The sequence below is a fragment of the Plectropomus leopardus genome, chromosome 23, assembly GCF_008729295.1.
Source record: "Plectropomus leopardus isolate mb chromosome 23, YSFRI_Pleo_2.0, whole genome shotgun sequence".
Lineage (NCBI taxonomy): Eukaryota > Metazoa > Chordata > Actinopteri > Perciformes > Serranidae > Plectropomus > Plectropomus leopardus.
Window position 1 is genome coordinate 5017060 of NC_056485.1, and position 23068 is coordinate 5040127.

The 23068-nt window shown below is 40.9% G+C and overlaps 1 protein-coding gene across 1 annotated transcript in view; it reads left to right on the forward strand.

The window, feature by feature from the left end:
- nrxn2b (neurexin 2b) overlaps nucleotides 1-23068 on the forward strand; it is a 742597-nt gene that overhangs the window by 326258 nt on the left and 393271 nt on the right. The window contains exons 11-12 of the mRNA XM_042512007.1: nucleotides 19559-19678; nucleotides 21846-22227. Of these exons, the coding sequence (XP_042367941.1) occupies nucleotides 19559-19678; nucleotides 21846-22227 (502 nt within the window). The remainder of the gene's footprint in view (nucleotides 1-19558; nucleotides 19679-21845; nucleotides 22228-23068) is intronic.

Below are 23068 nucleotides of genomic sequence, written 5' to 3' on the forward strand. Positions count from 1 at the left end.
AGCTGCTGTTCTCCTTTATGCGTTAGTTCTTTGGTATTCTTTTAATTTGCACCTTAATCCTGATGCAGAGCTTTGATTGTAGACGTGTTTACATTCCCTTATCTTATATCAACGCCTTTGTCTGGTGAAAGTAATATAGTACCTTATTTAGACAAAAAGGGTTTAGCTGATACAAACACAAGAATCTACGTATAGTAGATCTTAAAATGTGTTTTCATGCTGATTCTAAGCTTTTTATTAAAAAGGTTGTCTGTAGTTTTTGCTGTACTAGAAGACTGAAATTCTGCTTTTTCGAAGACATGTGGCACTTTAATATAAGGTAGCACAAATTTACTATGACTATTGTTGTAAATTATAGTTCCTGTATGTCTGATATAGGGGGATATATTGGGTGAGATTGAATATAAGTATGTTTTCTTTAGTATATAATTATGTGAAAATAAGAATTGTTGTTTTTGTCCTTACCTTAGAATGAGCAGGTCCTCATCCATGGGGTCTACCATGTTGTACTCCCCTGTTTCTTCAGTAGTCCTGAATGGACAAACCAAACACTGACTCTATATTTGGATATTTGCGTTTTCATGTTTTCACGTCTGCCAAAATAGTAGCCAGCCTCCTCCAAGATAAGCCGAACAGCATCGGAAAAACAAGAATTTTTAAAGGAAACTGCTTTATTCCACATTTTTATTGGTTTAAGAGGAACGCACCTCTGCAGATAATTCAGCTCCCGATAAAAACCTCCAGAACAATAAACACCCATTTGAACCATGAGTTCATGCTTGGCACATTAGAGAGGTTTCATTCGGTTGCAATCTGCAATCCTCACTGTTAGATTCTACAGGTGGGAATCACCAGAGGTCCCATGATATAATATTACCACAATGCAATATTAATGAAATTTTTGAATGTTTTGTGATATGCTGAGTAATGTGATAACATATACTGCAAATTATTAACTTTTTTAAACGATGTCCCCACAGGAAAATATTGTCAACATCTGTCTTATCCGACCAGATAAAGTTTTTAAAATGAAATTTCACATTTTTATTGCAGCAAAATGTGTCTGGTGGACTAAAAATTTAATCCTTCTAGTAGGCTACCAGAAGTTTGTTTTGTATTTACAATTTTAATAATTTATATTATGGGAAAAATTTAAACTCCGGACGTGTGTATCTATACAAAATTGCCACTAGATGCCACCAAATCCTACATACTGGTCTTTGATTAAATCGCTCAAATGCTCAGTGCAAGGGGAGCAATAGTATTGAAACAAATTAACATAGAAAGTTTTGTATTCTGCATATGAGCAGAACTGCAAAAGATCATTTTACTACATCAATAGCTAAACGATTGTCAGTGTCCACATGAGGAACAAGCTCCCTTTACATCTATTTTCTCCAGAATTTTGTCAACACACAGAACACAGTTGTTTGAAATTGATCAGATTTCAACGAGCGCTCAGAGGACAGGGCTTTTGTGATGTATTTGGATGTGGCTGCTGGCCGACATCGCCTCAGTCCATGATCAGTCTGCCTCCTTTCACTGCTACGTGGCACAGGCGACAGGTTAGATGTGGACTCATTACAGAAACTCTAATGAGAGAACCGGCAGCAGCCTGGAGCTGTCGAAACCCATACTGCCTTGCAGGACTGATGGCTATCCCATGGGACCATGCCCTCCTGCCACAGCGAGCTGGAAAATGCCGTTCAAGTCATAAATCATCAGCAGCCCCCCCCCCCCGGGACCCTTGTTCTGAAGAGTGAGGAAGAGAGATGCAAGGGAAAAAAAAATTAAAACACAACAGGTGGAAGGAAGCCGATAAGAAGCACAGGGCAAGCATGAAAAGGGAATAGCAACGATGGAGGATGCAGGTGGCAGTACCAAAGCAGAGAAGGGAGTCGCCTCTATTTGATGCTCCCAAGGGAGATCTAAAATTCAGGAGAGGACAGGTAAAATGTATGATTCGTTTCCCACTTTGCAAAATCAATCTGCTGTCCTCTCAACGTCTTACCGACTCAAATGTGTCTTCCCGGGGTGGCCATCTGCAATTCTCGAAGATATCGACAGAGGTTATCTTGTCATAGATACTAAAGCGCCAGTGCACCCCTCCTGCACGGGGCTGAGAACAGTGGGGAAGAGAAAGTGTGTGGCCCCTGATAGCAAGCGAGGAATACAAATGCCTGTGTGTGAGCGAGCGCCACGAATTTTGCTTCAGAGAAAGGAGAGTAGACGCCTGTGCACCCACATACACACAGGCGCAGGCTGCCTTATCTCTATAATTGGCATGGGGGGGTCAGAGCAGCAGGCGTAGATAATCATGGCTGGGGGTCATAATCTGTTCGCCGCTCCCCCCTCCCTCCTTCTTATTTTTCTTCCCTTGATGACCCCTCCCTTGCCATCACACACCAGTTTTACACAAACTTGGTCACCTCCCGTCTTTTCTGTCCTCCATTTGAGATGCGGCACCATGTGGGACATGTTTTGGAAGTGGCCGCAGGGGGGCTTTCTCGCTGTTGTGTCAGCATGAGATGGTGTCCTCAACTGACTGCCAGACCCCCCACTTACCGCTTGCCAATTTCTCCCAAATACATCCCACCTCCTTTTTTCAAAGATCTGTTCTCAGAGGCACAACACATGCAGTGGAACAAGGATAGATAGATTAAAGGTGGAGAAATGTAGGTTAGGAAAGAAAGAAGAGGAAAGATGGCCAGGAGCAACCGCAAGATGAGGAGAAGGAAAAGAGCCATAGACGAAGGAGGGGCCTTGATGTAGATGTCTCCTTGAGTTTCTATCAGTGTTATCTTGCTCATATCTTCCATCACGGCGTCCTTGCTGTTAGCAGATGGCTGCCATTTAGATGACACGCGTGCAGGCACAGCCGCACACATACATACACCCGGCTTTCATTAGATCTGCAGCGATAGGCCCCGTGCTCCTTTTGAGATAGAAAATATGATATCTTAAGATAGGAGCCAAATGACATTATCATCAAAAGAGGTCTTATTCTGATAACTCTGAAGAGCAAAGTAAATCCTGTCTCTTGCCACAGAAACCATATTAGCTTGTGCAGCCTTATGTAACCATTGCTGCCTTTGCTTTTACATGAAATAACAAGTCCATATGGGTCACTCCATCGAAGAACCCTCAGCCTTCTTGTAAACCATATTCTACAGCAGTAGAAAAGTCATTTCTGCTGCCATTCCTACATATGGTGTGTGTATGCAATAACCATTTGGTAAATGATGCTGCAACGCTGCCTGCAGTGAGGCAAAAAAATGAACAAGGATATAAAAAAGTCCATCAGAACACACACGTACAATATAATGTATATATTATTTGCCTACATGGCTTGGCCCGAAACACTTGCCAATTCGGCCATGCTCGGATTAATTTTACACTCCTCCGAATCTGAGAGTCAGTGAAGGCAGTTAACACAGTCACTGGTCATAAATCATAACATGGGACCTTGCATACCTCTGTGAATTCAATTTTAGCCACACGGATTGCCGAAAGAAATATTTTGTCACCATGGAATTAAGTAAATGTATATGGGCTTATGTCCATTAGAAGAAATGTGTAATCATTAAAATCACTTAATAATTACCCAATTGTATTATGCATTACATTGTTAAATGTCGAAAACTGCCAAATATAAACTGCATTCGCCAAAAGGAAATATGCCATTATTTTTTACTTTTCATGCTCTATTTTTACTTTTAAAAGGTTTATCTTCCTCCCTAGATTTGTGCAGGCATAGTCTGTATCAGATACAAAGGCAAGACAAACTTGTTTCTCAATATTATGCCCCTAAATAAGAAATATATCTGTGGCGTGCAGTCTTCCTGTCTGTCTCTGCACACCATGACTTGTTCGAATGTATTCATTTTTATGAAAATATTTTGAACCAAGACTTAACCAAGAATCAAATCACCTACAGACCTCCCAGTGTGAATCATATTTCACATAGCACCGAGCAGTGTTTTTTTATTTCTCAAAGCCCTGTCCTTGATTTATACTTAGCAAAAAAACATCAAATTCAAATGTCAGATTCTTTTCAAAGAAACTTCTACTTTTTATTGCGAGGAATGCTGGAAAAGCAAGAAAAACTGGTCGAATTAATTCAAGTATACAAAATGTGAGGAAGGCTTCTCCAACTTCTCCTTTCACAACCTTGCAGAGCAAGCTTTGTTTAAAGCAATAAAAAAGTCAGAAATAGAGGCAAAAAATTAGACTGATAAAATGAAATGCAGGCATTGCAGTGCTGTATCCATACAAAAAATACAGGTTAGTTTACAAACCAGAGAATGACAATGTGTTAAATAAGAGAGGGTTGGATCAATTCACAAGGCATCTTCAGATCCTGAATTGGTCGTAGCTTGTTTTTAAGTACAGTAATTTCCATAACAAATAACTGATTTACTTATTCCTGTCAAACCCAGAAATGCAGATATTTATAAAGAGACACTATCCAGATGTTGATCATGCAGTTTGGATTGATGGATGGATGGATGGATGGATGGATGGATGGGTCACGAGTATCGATGGATCGTTCGCGTGGATGGATGAGATGGATGGATGAGATGGATGGATGATTGGTTGGTTGGTGGCTAGGAAGGTAGGTAGGTAGGTGGGTAGATTGGTTGGTTGGCAGGTAGATTGTTTGGTTGGTTGGTTTGATTGGTTCAGTTGATCGGTGAGGAGGTAGGTTGGATGGACTTATCAACAATAGTCACCTGTTTTTGGTTGTCCAGGTACCAGCCAGTAAATATATGTCTTTATTACACTAAGAACATAATACTGATTCATATTGGAAAAGCTTCACTAAACTTCACTATTGAGACAATCATGCATCACTTAAAACAGGTGGCATTTTGTATAGCATGCAGACTAATATAAAGGGGTAGTATGTTATCTGGCTTGTTTAAAAGATTTCACTCTGCTCAAGAGATTATAATTAAATGTGAAATTTGTTATTACATTGTGTGTCATAATACTGGCAGGAGATTATAGTGCATGAAAAATGTAATTTAGCTCACCATCAGTAACCCACTGCCTTGATAGCACAGTTTCCATTATTTTGCCTGCATCTATGCAAGAAAAGAGTTTTTATAGAAACGAGCTGTACCCCATGGTGAATAATTTTCTTAGCCTGCTGGTTTGGTCGGTGTGTTAGAGGCAGGCATTTTACCGATGGGAAACACTATGAGTAAGTGTTATATAATTTCCCAAACGATTACAATTGAACATCTTGAACTGAAAACACACTAAAATAGTGAAAGTTACAGCAATGCCTATACTCTGTAAATCTGGGATTATGGCATGGATGCGTTACCTAACCGTTAGTTTCAAGTTGATGACTTATACATTGGCAGTCATTCAAAGCGGCCACACCCTTAAATATGTCTAACTTTAAGCCATCATATCATTTAAATGGGTGAGGTGTATACAAATTCACCCCCATGCAGTTGTAATGAACTAGAGACCAGGAAATAGAGACCAAAACTGTTTTTGTACCAGGGTGTAAACATGTTTATGTCTGCTGTACAGTTTTACATTTTAACATGGAGGTCTATAGACATTGACTCGCTTTTAAAGCCAGCCTCAAGTGGCCATCAGAGGAACTGCATTTTTTTTTTTTTTTTTTTTTGCACATTTATATTATGCTTCACTTTTCAACCCAGTAGATTTTTGCTTGTTTATGCAGCAACTCACCAGTGAGTTTCTGGTATTTTTCTCATAACATATCAGTGAATTATGACACGAACTGTTAAACTCCAAATTTCAGTCTCATATCATTGTAACACCTCAGTCTGTGCACCCAGTCGAGAGGATTAACTGCATTGGCTTATTGTGCTGCTTTAATGCCACCATCATGGTATACAGTTCTTTCCAACCAGTTGTATCACTTGAGCTATAAATTACAGCACTACAGATGAGTGTCTCATTTTCTGCAGTTCATACTGTAGTTCTCTGAATGAGCCATAGTGCATAACATTACCTCACTTTCAGTTGGAAATCAGACAATGGTTATATGCAGTGGAAAACCCACACTATATTACTTAATGAATAAACATGTGACCTGCATACTATTAAGTACCCTTAAAGCATGGTCTGCTCTCCTACCTGTCAAGACGTACTTTGTCAGTTTGTGATAAATAATTTCCTTTGCTGCATTTGTTTTGGAAATATAGCAATATTACAAAGACACTGGAGATTTGACACACACCTCTACATCCTGATTTCTTTTCATGAAGGATATGACGCATTCCCTTTTGCACACAGCCTCGTCACTGCCGTATTAACATGTCTAATGAACAAGGTTAGCACGTGAGAGCTGTGGCAGAGAGGGCTCTCCGTGTCCCGGAGTTTAGGCCCCCGCCGTCCAGACACCGCTCGGCTGAAGTAATCAAGTGTGAAGGTTGTGAGGAGCAAACAGCCATTAACCTCCCAAACACAGGCCGTCATCACCGTCTGCAGAGGACAGAGGGGAGGGCGTGTGTGTGTGTCGCTGTCGGTGTGTAAAAGAGAGTGAGTGCCAGGGCCAGAGAGTGTAGTAGGATTGTGTGTGTCCATTGTTGCTGTCTGATGGATAGAGTGGATTTTGTGTGTCTGATGGGAAGTGTGTGAGTGCATGGTGCGTGTCTCCAGCTAGGAATGTCATCAGTTGGGTAGAGAGGATTCACTGTGTGTGTGTGTGTGTGTGTGTGTGTGTCTGTGTGTGTGCGTGCGTGTACATATGAGTGTGTGCAATAGTGCTTGCAGCTTGCAAGTTTGAGGCCTTGACTACAGCTTAGTAAATTGTCACTGGCGTATTGTCAGACTTTCACATATATACTCTGGAGTTTTCATCTATTTATTCTGATTCGTGGTCAAATCAGGCCACACATCCCACACTGTCTGCCAATCCAATATGATTTCAGCGCACATTATTCCCATATGGCGGTACAGTGTGGCTGTGCTTGGCACGCCCAGGCCTGTGTATGCCTGTTTGACATGCCACTGTGTCGGCTGGTGTGATGCCATGCTGAACCAACCCATCTGCTCCAGGCCGAGCTGGCACGAGGGAGAACTCACTGGAGGCATGCATGAGGAAAAAGGGCATTGGACCTACGGTTTGGCGAGGCATGGCGTCCAAAAATCTCCTGAACTACTGCCCTCAAAACGATTCAGAGCACAAACAAGGGTGTGATGGAGTGTGAGAGTGTGCGTGTTTTCAGTAGGTGAGTAAATACACTTTTGAAAAGTGGATAAGCTGTCCACCTCACTAGCAGCCGAATAGGTCCACCTGTCTGAAACTGTGGGTGAAGTCTTTATTATGTAAATTCATTTTTGCATATCATGACAGTATTATCAAGACCGGTGGTTTCATGAATTAATTCCCCTCTGAAACTGTAACTCAGTTTTGTTTTTGAGTCAATGACAAATAAGTCAAAGTAATTCCTAAAAGAATCTCAGTAAATCAAAGCGGAATGCACTCTGTTGTGAATATAAACCTTCTCAAGTATGCATTGTTTGTAGATGTGTTCCTCTTGGTGATCGCCAACTGAATGTCATAGTTTACTTACCTATTTATGTCTCGTTACATCACGAGATAGAGGTGTAGTTATTGTAGGTGGAGGGCTGTAGGATTATGTTTGATAATGTGTGTGTGTGGGTTCTGGGAGTAGGATCGCAAGTTTGCATGTTCTTGGTGTAGGCCAAATTGGGTAACAAGTGTTCAAATACATGCAGATTGGCCTTTTTTTTTTATAATTGAGGTTAATGTGAGGTACAAAATCTGGTAAAAGCTGGGTGCCTGGTAGCTCACCTGAGCAGCTGCCCCATATACAAAGGATATGTTCTTACAGCAGTGGCTGCGGGTTCAACTCCACCCTGTGGCCCTTTCTTTAATATCATCCCCTCTGTCCCCCTTTCACTCTAAAAGCTGTCTTGTGTCATAAAGGGACCCTCCATCTACCAAAAATGAATAAATAAATAATATAGAAATTGAAATTAAAATGTTATTATTATTATTTCCCCCGTTACAGGGGTTCTTTTTCAGGAGCTTTTCCTTAGGTAATGTGAGAGTCTAAGGGCAGAGGGATGCCGTACGCTGTAAAACCCTCTGAGGCAAACCGTGTTTTGTGAAAATGGGCTTTATAAATAAAATTGACTTTACTTGACTTTGATTATTATTATTATTAGAATGACCTTTGAAAAAATAAATTCTGATGAAAGTAAGAGTAATAAGTTCTTGATGTTAAAGCGCTTGTAAAATTTAAAATTTTTATATTTATAGTATGCATAAACATACGGAAACATAGAACCAACCTCCCACTTTCTAGTTTGCAATGGTAAGCTAACATTAGCCTTGGCTGCTCTGCAATAGGCACCAACCAGTTCTGGTGGTTGTGAGTGGGTGGTGGGCACTATGTTTGCATGTCTGTCTGTCTGTTAGTAAAGCCAAGCAAAAAAATATATATAAAAAAAAAAAAAAATTAAATAAATAAATAAAAAATAAATAAATAAATATATATATATATATATATATATGTGTGTGTGTGTGTGTGTGTGTGTGTATATATATATATAATATATATATATATATATATATATATTTATTAGACATTTACAGCACAAAACGATGAAATTTCACTTCTTATAAATATAAAAGACCCCTTGTATTTCATGTCTTTTTTCTGTCTGAAAATAATTAAATGGTCAGTAATCTGTTAATAGGTAGCGGGGTATTAAAAGTGAAATGAAGCAAAACTGGCATCCCCTTGATAGGAATGTAGCAATTAAGGCAGAGCCACGAAAAAATTAATTCAAGTCAATACAGTCTCCTTAAAGGCACTCTAAACCAGTGTGTATGTTTGTGGATATGTGAAAATATGTGTAACATTGGACTTGGGCAGGTTATCAGTGTGTGTTTCAGAACACATCAGGGGTCTCTTTCAGTTCAGCAATGAGATGTGCAGTATTTATAGGATTTGTTCATTTGGGTGGGCGGGGGAGAGCATTCAGCCGTTTGAACTTAAGAGGCAACACACTGTGAGGCTCTGTTAAAAAAAATCGATAGCAAGTCAAGCGGATTCAGAGGAGATGCAGTTCAGGAAGGTGTTTTAAAGGCAGAGATACCTGGGACAGATCAGTTGTTTGTGGATTTCTCTCTCTCTCTCTCTCTGTGTGTGTGTGTGTGTGTGTGTGTGTGTGTGTGTGTGTGTGTGTGTGCAGACGGTAGCTTGCAGTGCAGCAGAGTCATTTGAGGGTAAAGAGAATGTGTTGGAGAAGGAAAGGATTGTTAGAGACAGACAAGGAGACGGCAGAAAGGATGAAAGTGTGTGTAAGTGTGTGCGTGTGTGTGTGTGTGTGTGGGGGGGGGGCGTTCCTCTTCATTACCGACACTAAGGAGCCATGCCAGGAGCACAGATGGCGGAAGAGAGAGGGGGGGCATGGAGTTGGCACATAAACTGCAACACACACTTCCACCCCGCATGCGTTCACACACTCGAAGCAACATAAAAAAATGTGTAAATCCAAAGAATATGTCTTCATACACAATATGCTCTCCTTGCAATTGTGATCTACAATTCAGGTGTAACATCCAACACATTTACATGGATATTGTCCTGGAGATTACCTGCCTTCATACACACACACACACACACACACACACACACACACACACACACACACATGCACGCTCACACGTGTCATCAAGCTGTCCTGTGGCGTTCTCATGCCACTCTCTTGGCCGGGAAGCAGTGCTGACACTGCATTTCTCTCATCTTTTGGCAGTCCCATTTTCTGTAGCACACTCACATATTCCTGTACTTATATCTTTGTGAGGATTCTCAATTACATGAAGCATTCCCCAGCCCCTTACAGTAACCAACCATCACGAATAAATGCCTAACTCCAATCCTAACCTAGCCTTAATTCTAACATAGGCCTTAAAACCAAATCTCAACCCCCAAGTCCCCTTTGAAGAAGTGAGGACCGGCTAAAAATGTTCTCGCTTTGTTGGTTAAAAACTTGTGTCATCACTATGAAGCAAGTACACATGCACGCACGCATGCACACACACACTGCCCTCTCTTTGCACTCACTTTCTCCAACCCTCACTGCCACTGATGCTATAACCTCAGACCTAAATTAACATTTTAACAGTACCTTTTCTCCTTTTTCTTTTTTGAAAATGGTCCCTTTCTTTCTCTGTCATTCACATACACACTTGTGCGCACACACACATACACTCTTAGACCCCCAATGGTCCAATTAGGAGCGCTGGTCTGTTTGAGCGGCAGGAAAGCAGGGCGGCATGTGTATGTGTGGGAGATGTATCTTTTGTGCACAGCGTGTACTGCTCTCCTCTGCAAGGTTGAACGGAAGAGCAAGCACTCACACTCTCTCTCTCTCACTCTCTATCTCTACCACACCCATACACACACACACACACACACACACACACACAGACCTCCCACAAAAGTTGGAAGCAAGAAAGCTGTGTAGTTTCAGTTCATAGCCTACAGTACCTACAGTACACCTAAGAAACACCTACCTCCCTCACTCCCGCAGTCACTTTGTTGCATAAAAATTCATTGTACAACACCAGCTATGCATTTTTAAATCTATACAAATCATTTACTGTGGATAGTTAACTGGATATGCTAAATAGAGCATAAACCATCTATAAATATTGATTGATTGTTAGCAAATACAAATGTGCAGCTGCTAGCACTTTGTCAAGTTTGATACTATTGTTTCAGTAGAAATTATTTTGAAGTAACCCCCCCCCCCCAAAAAAAAAAAAAAAACAACCATTGATTAATGGTTTTAATGATGACTGGGAGGACATTTCACATCCGCTAGCTTGAGGGTTTTTTCTTTTAGATGATCATGTTCAAATTTAAAGTAAGATATTTGCCCTAGGCAAAGTATAGAGGAATAAATGGCTCTCAGGTAATGGTGCCATATGGTAGAATTATTTTGATACCTTCTTCAATTGTTTTTTTTTTTTTTTTTGTGGCAGTTGTGTAATAACTGTGTTTGGTCCATACGTGCTTCTGTTAAAACAGTAAACACACATTTTTATCTTTTTCAGTTAATTTTGGAAGGCATTTTGTTGTCAGACACGTGCTTAGCTGATACAGTCACACTAGAACATAACACATTGTGAAATTGATGGGTAAAATAAATTGCCTTTTGTAAAATGTAAATGTTAAATGTCTTCCCATAAAGCTTCTTTTTAATCTATTTTCGTACAATGCTTTATTTAGGAAGATTTTTCAAACTTTTATTTCGATGCAATTCTAAGAAGAAAGAAAGTTAGTTTTGCCAAGAAAATTCTCACGCATCACCTCCCACTGGTGATGGCTCAATCCTGATTCCCATGGCATTTTCAGTGCATAATCAACATCATTATTAACATTCAATGGAAGCCATTCAACACATAGAATCACAACCACACAGCATATCTCCTGTGATTTTCGCTGTAAAGAAAAAAGCGTACTATCTTTACATATTTTCAAAGCTGCATGTACCTGCACAAGTATATGCATAGGCTTGTGTGTACAGTACACTGTGTTCACTTACAAAGTGCTTTCCCAGATGGGTGCACAGCAAGGGGCTGCCTGAGGTCTATCACCTGGTAGTGAAATGCTAATCATGAACATAAATAAAGTCCTACACTCATACTGCACATCCACATATTCCCACTTTGATTACAACATATGCCTATCTTGCTAAACAGGAATTTTATGGAGACATTTTTTTTTATCCCTCTTTTCCATATGAATTCACAAAGAAGCCAGGCATTACATTTCCCCCTGGTCAGCATTTGGTCTCCTTGGTTAGGATTTTTATCCTCCTTTGCTGTTCTGCATGAAAAATCCATTTCAATCAGCTGGTATCCTCCCTCATCCCCACACTTTCTCTTATCGTTCTCCCCTCCTCCATCTCTTTCTTTCAAGCCCTCTTTTCTAACTCCCAGAATCGGCACTCCCTCCTTCCTCAGAGTGGGGCTGCTGAGCCGAGAATGAAACACTGTACTGTGTTTCTCTCTTGAGCCATTTTAATTGGGCTGCAGTCCACTGTTATATTTTCTTCTCTCTCATGTGTGCTTGCAAGTAGGGATGCACAAATGTGTGTGGCTTTGCAGAAACTCATGACCTCAAAAGTCCCCGAGTGCTAGCTGCTCATAATTATGTTCTCTTCCAGGGAATTTGAATCACAGAACTTGAGCTGGCATTCGCTACTTGTATCCCGTATTCGAGGATGGCAGGATCTGTCAAACCTCATAAGATAGAAGATGATGCTGTTTTGGAACTGAACAGAGTAGTTCGGGTTCGCCTGTTCAGTTGAGTCAGTGGCATTTTCAGGGCACAGCATTGTTCAATGATACAAGACTTCTTTTGTTCTGTGAAGGCTGATTAGAGACTCTCCAATGCTACAGTGATGAAGGTAGATATATTTTGTACCACTTATCTAAATCCAGCCAAGCCAGTGGAATAAAACTTAGGCATTGTACATTTCTGTGAACTATAGTTATGTTACAATTGTACGTTTTATATCATATCAACATTGCTAAAGTGAGATAATTCATATTACATATATACTGTATGTGCTAAGAATCTCATCAGAAGAGGGAATGGTGGATGCTGTGACACCTGGAAGAGACCAAGCAACAGATATTAGCAGACCACTGTTGATGCTCAACAAACAACAAAAGTGGATATTTTTAATGGCAACTAGGACATTTCTAGCCATTTCTGTTGTGATAAAACTGGGTGTATTTAAATTACACATTTCCAGCCATGTTTTTGTGACAAAATTGAGTATTTTAGGTCAAACACTATGTTTTCCTAACCCTAACCACTTGGTTTTGGTGCTTAACCCAACCACACATTAACCACAGCATCGTCACAACAATTTGATAAATTCAAATTTAAAAAAACATAAAGTTTCACATATCGGCTTAACTTGTCCTCATCCAGCAGTTCATCCAGTATCCTACAAATTAGCAGCCTAATGTAAAATTACATTTTTAAACCAAAGTTACAGAGGTGAGGTTTAGGCAGGTAGAGTTGGGGGTCTTTAGGTTAAGACAAGTAGAGTTAAGGTTGTTAGGTTAAGGAAAGGAAACATGGTGAGAACATATCTTAAAACAAATCAAAGTTCAATCCATTCCGAACACTGGTCTCCAGTCCCAGGTGAAAGTGCTGAGTTTTGTGACCCATCCACCACCTAAACTAGCCTCCTAACTGGACCATTTGGGACTGTTTCCTCCTTTACACCCATCAGCACATTGGTCACATGTTTGCAACCTTCCAAAAGACGTAGGTTACGAATTGATTACTGGCTCATCATTATGTGGTATATGTATGAATTTTGATCAGTTACTTTTCGTAGAAAAACATACAAACAGTGCATGAGACCAACCTGATCTGCTACATATGGAACGTACAAACCTTAGATATCTATGTTTTGCAGAAACATGCACTAGCAGCATTTCTTCTGCCGACCGGGTCGCTAAATCCCAATTCCCATGGCATTTAAACACACAGTTGCTTTTTCTAAACAGCTCATTCTTGGTGCCAGTGTGACTAACTTGATTGGGGCATAAACTGTCTTGTTAGCTCAGATATATCATCACACTCAATCCCTCCAAGCAAATGTTGACTTGCTGACACCCTTTGCTGTCACCCCTGACCCTAACCACATATGCCTGAGCGACCCTGACAATAGCTTGCCCCCATGTATGGCTGCATGACTCATGGCTGGCTCTTTTGTTGCCCGCTGTTGGGTCAGCAGCGGACTTTACCAGGGACTGCCCGTGGCCCTATCATGCTGTGGCGCTGTTGTTTTGGCCACTACGTTGGCTAGAAGTGATGGCTGCTCTTTGGGTGGCTCTGAGCCCTCTGGCCAGCGTCAGACTTCAGCGCTCTCGTTAGCTTATTAACAACCATGTCAGGGAAGCTGGGTTTGCTGTGAGGCCAGAATCAGTTGGGGATGATTCGGGGTGACAATAGGGGATGTTAGGTGGAGCACACAATGGTTTGGTTTTCATACAGAGTGCAACTTAACTGTTTCATAGTGTTTTACTTGGTAATACACCCAGTTTGTCAGAATCTCCTTCTATTTTAAGCACTGGTCTGAGAGACATCTTGATCTCTTTGCCACTTGTACACAGCCAGAGGAAACAAACATCTCTCACTTCCTGATTGTCATGTTGGAAATGTTGTCATCACTGACTGATGAGCAGCTTCACTCCCTGAAGTTGTTTTGATTAGGGTTTAGACATAATGATTATACAACTGTGCTCAAGTACTCGCTGCTGCAACAGCAACTGCACAGCCCTGAATAGAGACTGATGGCAACAACCCGCAGCCAATGGCTGACGGCTCGTGTTTCATTGATCCGATTGCATTAATCAAGGTTGTTTACAGAGAGAACACCGCCACCAATGATGGATGACTGCTGGTAATTATGCAATCGCCCGCAAACATCACACCTCTCATTTATGGTGTGCCGACACAGTCAATGAAGATAATCCACAATCCTGGCTATTTTTACACTAACTTAAGAAATCTCCCTGACACCTCTTCAGCTCCCACACATTTAGAAGAAAAAGTGACAGGATGAGAGAGAACAAAAGAGATGAAGAGAGAGGAAGCTTCTGTTTGTGTGATCACAGCCCTTTGCCCTGCTGATCTCCAAGACAAAGCGAGAGGGCACGAGTGGCAGGATGAGAATTAATTGCATTTTAATAATCGCCAGCTCTTTTATTAATGAGCCCATGCCCCCCCCCTCCCTCGTTTTTCCAGCGGTGAGTGCTTCCCTCTGTCAGTGGCTCAATTAGAGGCTTAGTGACTCATTTAACCTCAGCTTTCTTGTTTGCAGTGTTACCTCGGCAATAAAGGCTTCACTTTGCTGTTAGAAATATACCATATCGAACCAGGTGCTTCATCAACATGTGGTTTCAGAGCAGTCATTGTTCTGGCATCCTCTTATACTCATGGCATAATGATCTGGGCATTAAGCCAACAAATAAATGACCCAAAAGTTAATTATTTTTTTTATTTTTAATTTTCATACTTTTGCAGCAAGGTATTTGTCAACCTTTGATCCCCCCTTAACTAACTTTGTGACCAGCCCTTTTTCATTCTAAAGTCATAAAATACTGCCACTTTGTCAGTGATTTTGGAGTGAGATACTGACACCAAAAACCAGCATTTGTGATGGTATACTACACCTCCAAGGCAGTGGCATGGTACCATACACTGTATATAAAGATGGGCAACATGACAGCTCCCACAAAGTGAGGCCTAAACATCTTGATTACCCAGTACAGGCCATAAAGCCCACCCACTCCATGTTAGTGGGCATGGGCCAGACTAAAAGCTCCAAGAACATGCCAAATAAGTTTTTCCAAAATATGCTCTGTGTCTTTTAAGGTAGTTCTCATCATCCTGATGTTTGTTCAAGTGATCTCTATTTTAATTAGTTTGGTTTTAATGAATTAAATTCTATAAAAAGGACATTTTTGCCATGGTTGACAGCTGTGTATGCCAATATCTTTGCTTACAGTCAATGGCACTGCTTGGGACTTATTGGACGAGTGTTTCAAATGAACTCCTCCACTGCAAAGATTTATAATGTGCAGATGTTTGCTCCGAATATCTTCACCAGCAAGAGATGGCAGCGGACATATCCTGAATATTTTGGCTTCCCTTAAGAATGGCAGGGATAAGTGGAAATAGGTAAACCTTCTTTTATATACAGTCCATGGGCGGCACCTGTTGCGGTAATAGCATACCCGGATGGGCAGCGTCAGTTGAGTAACGCGGCCAGATGGAACCTGTTGCAGCTGTATGATACACTGATGGATGATGTCAGGTTAAAACACTGCTAGTAACAATTTAACAAAAGTAGCTGGAGTTCCCTCTAGGGCGGAAGGGAGGGCTGGTGGATGGGTCCAGCTAACCCCAGACTTTCAACTGGAAGCCCGGTGTCTGCTTCCCTTATGAATGTAGAGCCAAACCATAATGTTTTTTTTTTTTCTGAAACCTAACCATGTGCTTCTGTTGCCGAAACCTAACCACCTGTGCCTTTGTAGCTTAATCCTAACCATGTGGCTTTGTTGATATCCCAGTGTTGATTGTCCATATGCTTTTGTTGATATCCTGGCGTTCATTGTATATGTGCGTTTGTTACCTAATCCTCACCGTGTGCTTTTGTCGACATTCCGGTGTTGTTTGCAGCATCCTGGAATGTTAACAGCAGATGCAAGAGGATGCAGGAGCAGTAATGTGTAACTGTGAAAGTCCACTGACAAAGTGGCGTTATGTGACGACTTGGGATGAGAACATGTTGGTGTGACTTGCATTCCAAACTTTTCCTCAAGTGTTGTTACTGTGTCGCACTTTGCTCCTACAACCTAATAGGTCCCTCACTGCACTTTTATACCACCTTCTGCCCAGAGCTTTTTGTTGCTCTGCCAGTCTGTCCAGAGCAGCCCATATATCTTTCGCCCCCCATTGTTAGTGGTATTATAGCCAAATAGCCCCTGCTAGGTGTGCGGCAGTGGCCCCTTGCTCTCCTGTGGCCTGTAGCAGCCAAGCCAAATAAATATTACATGGACCCCTATTCTAAAGGGTATCCATTTCCACTCATTTGTGCTGCAGTAGACTCTTCTAACTTTTACGATCTTACATCAGCCAGCCGGCTCTGCTGCTGCTGCTGCTCCATTGCACTTTGTTTCTCCGTTTTTTTGTTCTTCTCTTGGGTTCTTTTCACTCGTCTTTATTTCATCTTCATCCGTTTTCATATTTTCCTCCTCCATCCTCCTATCTGTCTTTGTATCAGCTCTAACTTCTCTGCTGGTAACTTTCAGCCACTCTTTGCAGCAATATTGCAGCCTTTTCCTTTATATTTACTTCACACATGGTGTGATCAAAAGTCTCTCTATCCAATTTCATGTGGCTGAAGACAAAAAGCCCATGAAAAAAACAATACAAAAAAAAAAAAAGTAACAGGAGTAAATGGGAAAACAATTCTCCAGTGGACCATGTTTGTGTTCTTGCCAGGCAGGGCCATCAATTGATGGGACTTTTTTTTTCATCTAGACTACATAATTTCAAACACAACTGGAAAGGGGACAATCATATTTCAGCCGGATGTTCTATATCATCCAGTCGAGCACCTGCTATGATATACTCAGGCTCCAGACGGCCAACCAGTCCGAAAAGTCCCCAGAAGCAAAGTGGAATTTATAATATTAGATCTGCAATAAACAAATCATCAGAGCTAATGGTGTAAGAAAGACATTGTCGTTTGATGTGGCATTTCTTTATTTACCAGCGACAATGGCCCTTGCTCAACTCCAGAGCTGCCTAAAAGCACAAAGTACAGGAGGTGGCTTAATGGAAGTGACTAGTTTCCTCCAGCATTCTGCTATTTCAGTCCGCCCTGCTGCTGTTTACACAATCCTCCTTCTCCCCTCTTATCACTGATTACCTTCACCTTGGTGCCATGACGCTGTGCACGCCCACTGCTGACAGGCCGTTAACTTTTGAATGTGAGGAATGATTTTCCTTTTGTTGTCACATGCCATACTTACCCCACTCTTGTATGCCTATCATTGAACCCTAATACAAACTTTGACACAGCTATTAACCAGCACCAGCCACCGCCTTGACTTAAGCTGTGAATCACATCAACTCGTCATTGAAAGAGAAATTCATGACTGCTGTCTTAATCAAAATCTCCCCCGCTGTCACTCCCTCACGTCATCAATTTGTTCTAATGTTGATGTAATAAGGCTCTGTCATTTGCCAGGATATAAATAGCTTGTTCTCCACTTTGAAAAGACGCTTATGTAAATATGTCTCCAATAAGCATTTCCCATATGCATCAAATTGTCTCTGTCAGTTGTAGAGGCAAAACAACAGCAAGAAAGGGAAGTAGAAGGGAATCGGGAGTGCAAAGGGCAGGGTTCCCACGGTTGTTAAGAACCTGGAAATGTAATGGAATAAGCAAAAAAAATCACTGAAAGTTTTGGGGAATGCATGGAATTTTGTTGCCTGTAACAAAATAGTTACGGTCATTTTCAATAGATAGCCTTCCACTTAATGTAACGTCATGGTAAATCTATCTGTGAGTCAGTGTTTGATGTTTTGTGTTTTGTTTTTCATTTTTTGCCCGTGTTCTGTCTCTGCCCTCATGTATGTCAGGCAGCAGAAATGATGTTACAATAGAGTTTAAATCTGATATGATCGAAAAATGCTGGGTGATTGGGGCAAAAATCCTGATAAATCAAGCATGCCTAGAGGAAATTCCTCAATTAGAAACTTCTTTGATTGGTCAAAGGTCAAGGTCATTGTGACCTCGCTGATCTCATTCTTGTAAACGTGATTCATCAAAAACACCTTTAGGGAAGTTTTTTTCTTCGAATTTGACACAGACGTCCACTTAGTCTCAAGGATGAACTGATTAGATGTTGGTGGTCAAAGGTCAAGGTCACAGTTTCCATGCGTTTGTCTCATTCTTGTGAATTTTTCAAGAAGGCCTGAAGGGAATGAATTCATTCCCTTAAGGCCTTCTTTGGCATCAATGTTCAATTTGAATTTGTTCGATTTGAAAATGAACTAATTGTAATTGGTGGTCAAGGTCAAGGTCACTGTGACCTCAGGAAACCTGTCTTTGGCCATAAATCAAGAATTCATACGCTAATTATGACAGAATTTCACACAAATGTCCAGTAAAATGAAGAAGCAATGTCTTTTTAGATTCAAAAGTTCAACAGTCAACTTGGCTATGACATCATCATTTTCTGCAGAAACACTTTTCTTGCCATTGCGCAACATCATATTTCAGGAACAGAAGGGGAAACATTTGGTCAGACACTGAATTGGGGACGCTAATCTGGGGTGTCCATCTGTTGATGTTGTGTGAAACATCTATGTTTTCACAGACATGGCTATAAACTGTAACTGCAACTTGGCTGGTTCATGGAGGAATAAAAACAGCAAGGTGGTAGTTTTACTTTCTTTTAAATTATTTATTTATTTCCTTGTGGGTCAAATTCAAAAGTCATGGAAAAGTTTTTAAATTTTGTCAATGAATATGTGTGGGAACCCTGGAAGGAGGAAAGCAGTTTGGTGTATAAGTGGTTAAACCGTCTGGTTTCATCCACCCAGAGACTTCTTAACAAGACTCAGTGTAACATTTGTAACCCAGCATCTCCACTCATCGTCAGCTGCCTGTTCTAATCGACTCCCTCAACTGGTTACGACTTATTTTTCCCACTGCCTTTGACGACATCCTGCTGCAACACTGCAAGCTTTTGAGAAGACATTCGATTTTACAGTCTGTCAGGCCGGATATTTGATTCCTTTCATTTCCACTATACCAGGAGAATCTATAGTGTGAATGTGTCTCGCAAACATGCAGGTTTTCTCCACTGGCACTGTCACCCACTGTGTGTGAACTGTGTGTGGGTGCATGAGTAGGCACGCACAGCATTCCCTGCTGTGCTGTTTGTGATTTGACCCCCCCCCCCCCCCCACTGCTACAGGCAAAGGACCCGAGACGCTGTTCGCGGGGCAGAAGCTGAACGACAATGAGTGGCACACGGTGAAGGTGGTGCGACGAGGCAAGAGCCTGCAGCTGTCTGTGGATAATGTCACAGTGGAAGGTTAGTTGTGTTTGTGACACAGAGGGATTAATATGGGATGAGAGGCAGTGAAGGATATGTAGTCACAAATCCACAAGTATGACTCCACTATCCACCCACATAGAGTCAACTGTTTTGCCATTTGTCATTAACAACTCATTTGAAAGCGAAGGTGACTAATTACGCTGATAATAAATTAGAGACGGAGGTGGCATATGATTCTTTCATTTACTATTAAACTGATATCTAGGGAAGGTGGTATAAGAGCTAAAAGGTGTTTATCTGCAAATGTCATTGCTAAGATTAAAATTATGTGCTTCGTTGGGGAGTAAACCATAATATGGTCCAAATTTTCCCCCACCTATGTCTCATTTAACCCTTTAAAACCTGGAGCTACATCCATTTTTTGTGCTGATGTTTTCCAGATATCTTTCATATGTAGGCATGGTGCATTTCTTTCAATAAACATGGGAAAAAGGGCAATAACCGACTTGGTAAGAAATGTTCTATGATTGCAAGATTAGAAGATTTAGAAAATAATTTTAAAAAGCTAGAGAAAGAAAGGGTATTATAAAATATTAAATATTATACAATTATCATGATTACATGTTTAAAATTATGTTACCAAATTGTTAAGCACTTTTTTTCAGGTTCATTTCCTTGTTGTGGTATTTTTAATTTTCAGATAATTTTCACCCACTTTTTACTAATTTCTTGCAATTTTTTGGGTCATTTCTTCTTTCATTACTCACTGCCTTTTCCCCATGTATTTGAAAGAAATAAGCAATATGCTCAGATTTCACAGGGGTTTAAAGGCTGGACTTCAAGTTTTTCTAGCATTTACCAACAGTGTGAGCAACTGTGTACAAAGTATGGAGGTACAGGTTCTGCCAACGTCTAAAGAAAATAGCAAGAGAAGGATAAAAGGTCAAGAGACGAGGTGGAGTCACGGGCACTCACGGTATTGTGGCCTCAGGCGAAAAAGGATGGCAGGGCAAAGGACGAGAGAAGAGGAGAGAGAAAGGTGTGAGCGAGATGAAGGGAAGAGAGTGGGCACGCTGAGGCCAGAAGCAAAGAATGACCCTGTGAAGTTCTGCCTGGTTCACAAACTGGTTCACAGGAGAGAAGAAAAGACCAAAGCACCCAGGGAGTCCTTGCGAGGCTGGCCAGGCTTCAGCAGGGAAGGCATTTAAATCGGCAGCTTGCCAAGCTCATTACTCCACATCTCCCAGTAAACACAATATAAATTGTGGCATGTAGAGTAGTAACAAGAAATTTTCTGCAGTGTTATGCTTGTATAATATCCTTCACAGCAGGTTAGGCAAATAGGCTCTACCCTTGTGAACCTATACAGTAAAACCACACACTGATCACACTGTTTTTTAAAGCAACTGAAATCAATTTAAAGATCTAATCAGCATAATAAAGAAATGCCAGAAGCATATAATATGTGCTTAACATTTAATTACTAAATCAGACACAGTAAATCAGTGTTTATTTGCATTTCTTTACAATGAAATGGATCCATGATTAAGTTTGATACACAATTTCAACAGAAAGTACGAATCTCTTGAAGTTTAACCCTTTGAAAATTGGAGCAACATCACTTTTCATCTTTCAGTGCCTTTCACAAGTACTGAAACCTTCAAATCTTGAGCAAATTGGTGTGATTTCTTTCAAAAACATGGGGAAAAAGGTAAAGAGTAATTTAGCAAGAAATGTAGAAAAAATGTCTAGGGGAAAAAAGATATTGAAAGAGCTTTTTTTTTTATAATTATCATTTCTACATTTAAAATTATGTTATAGAATTAATATAGTTTTTAAACACTTTTCCAAGTCTTGTTTGCCTTGTTTTGTTTTTTTTTTTTTTTGTTACTGATTTTCAGGTAATTTTGTTACTAATTTCTTGCTAATTTTTGGGGTCTGTCTTCATATGTTGCTCATCGCCTTTTCCCCATGCTTTTCAAATAAATCAAAAAATTTGCTCAAGTTGTAAAGGGTGAACCTTTGTTGCATTAAAACATTTGAAATGTGTCCTTTTAAACTGGTTATAATCCTGTCAGTGTAACAGTGTGACATAATCCTTCACATTTCCCCAGCATGCCTTCTGCAGCCTAAAGGAGGAGATTGCAGTGGATGTTTTGCCACTTGTCTAATGCTGTGTTCTATGTATCCTTTCCCATTCCAGGCCAGATGACTGGTGCCCACACGCGTCTCGAGTTCCACAACATAGAGACCGGCATCATGACTGAGCGGCGCTTCATCTCCGTGGTGCCCTCAAACTTCATCGGCCACCTCCAGGGTCTGACCTTCAATGGGGTGCCCTACCTAGACCAGTGCAAAAATGGCGACATCTCCTACTGCGAACTGAACGCCCGCTTCGGCATGCGCCACATCATTGCAGATCCGGTGACGTTTCGAACGAAAGGCAGCTATTTAGCTTTAGCCACGTTACAAGCTTACGCCTCCATGCACCTCTTCTTTCAGTTTAAAACCACCACGCCAGACGGCCTGATGCTTTTCAACTCTGGAGACGGGAGTGACTTTATTGTCGTGGAACTGGTGAAGGGGTGAGTCCCATGTCAATCAATCACCAGTCTCAGGTAGCTATTTTTAGCAACTGACTTTTTTCAAGACACATAAAGGTTCAAAGTATGTACTGACGTATTGTATGTTGCAAAACGAAACTTAAATGTCTGTTAAGCTTGTGTTAACCACAGAGTTTGTTTCAGGCATCCAACCAAAAAATCAATTGAGTTCCAGACAAAGAAACTGCAGGTGCTTAAATGCTAACTGATTTCTGGGTTTGAGGGACTTATTTCTAGGGTTCTCTATTACAGTTCCATGATATATCGGTACCGGTACTGGTATGGAGGTCACCCAATTCATTGTCTAAACCCCAGTACAAAAGCTAGCAGGATGCTAGTTCAGCTGGTCCTCATTCTTCTCCATCTTTTCTCCGATGTTAACTAATGTTTACATTAAAAACCTTGACTTGGCTACCTAGCAGCTAGCTTATTAGAAGTAGGCAGAAGGAGAGTTTCCAGACTGGTTGGCTAATTAGCTCATCCTGATGGGTGACTCAGCCACATGCCACCACCGTCCAAAGCCAACCACAAAAAGCAACACCAACACTTGCAAAATAGACAAAAGGTCCTAAATTTAGCACAAATTTAGGGTAATGACAGAGAGGCTACTGAAAGCGTGATCTGTACCTTTGGTTTCCTTCGGTAAAGCAGACCATTTACTCCCATTTCCTGCTAAATCCAACCCATTTGTATATTGTGTGAAATTCACTGAGGAATCTAGTGAATTGTCAATTGATCACCACCCAAGTCAAAACATTTAGAAGCGTGTTCTTGGCAATAAAACAAAATATGGGTTGAATCATAGCTTTTTTTTCTCTCAAAG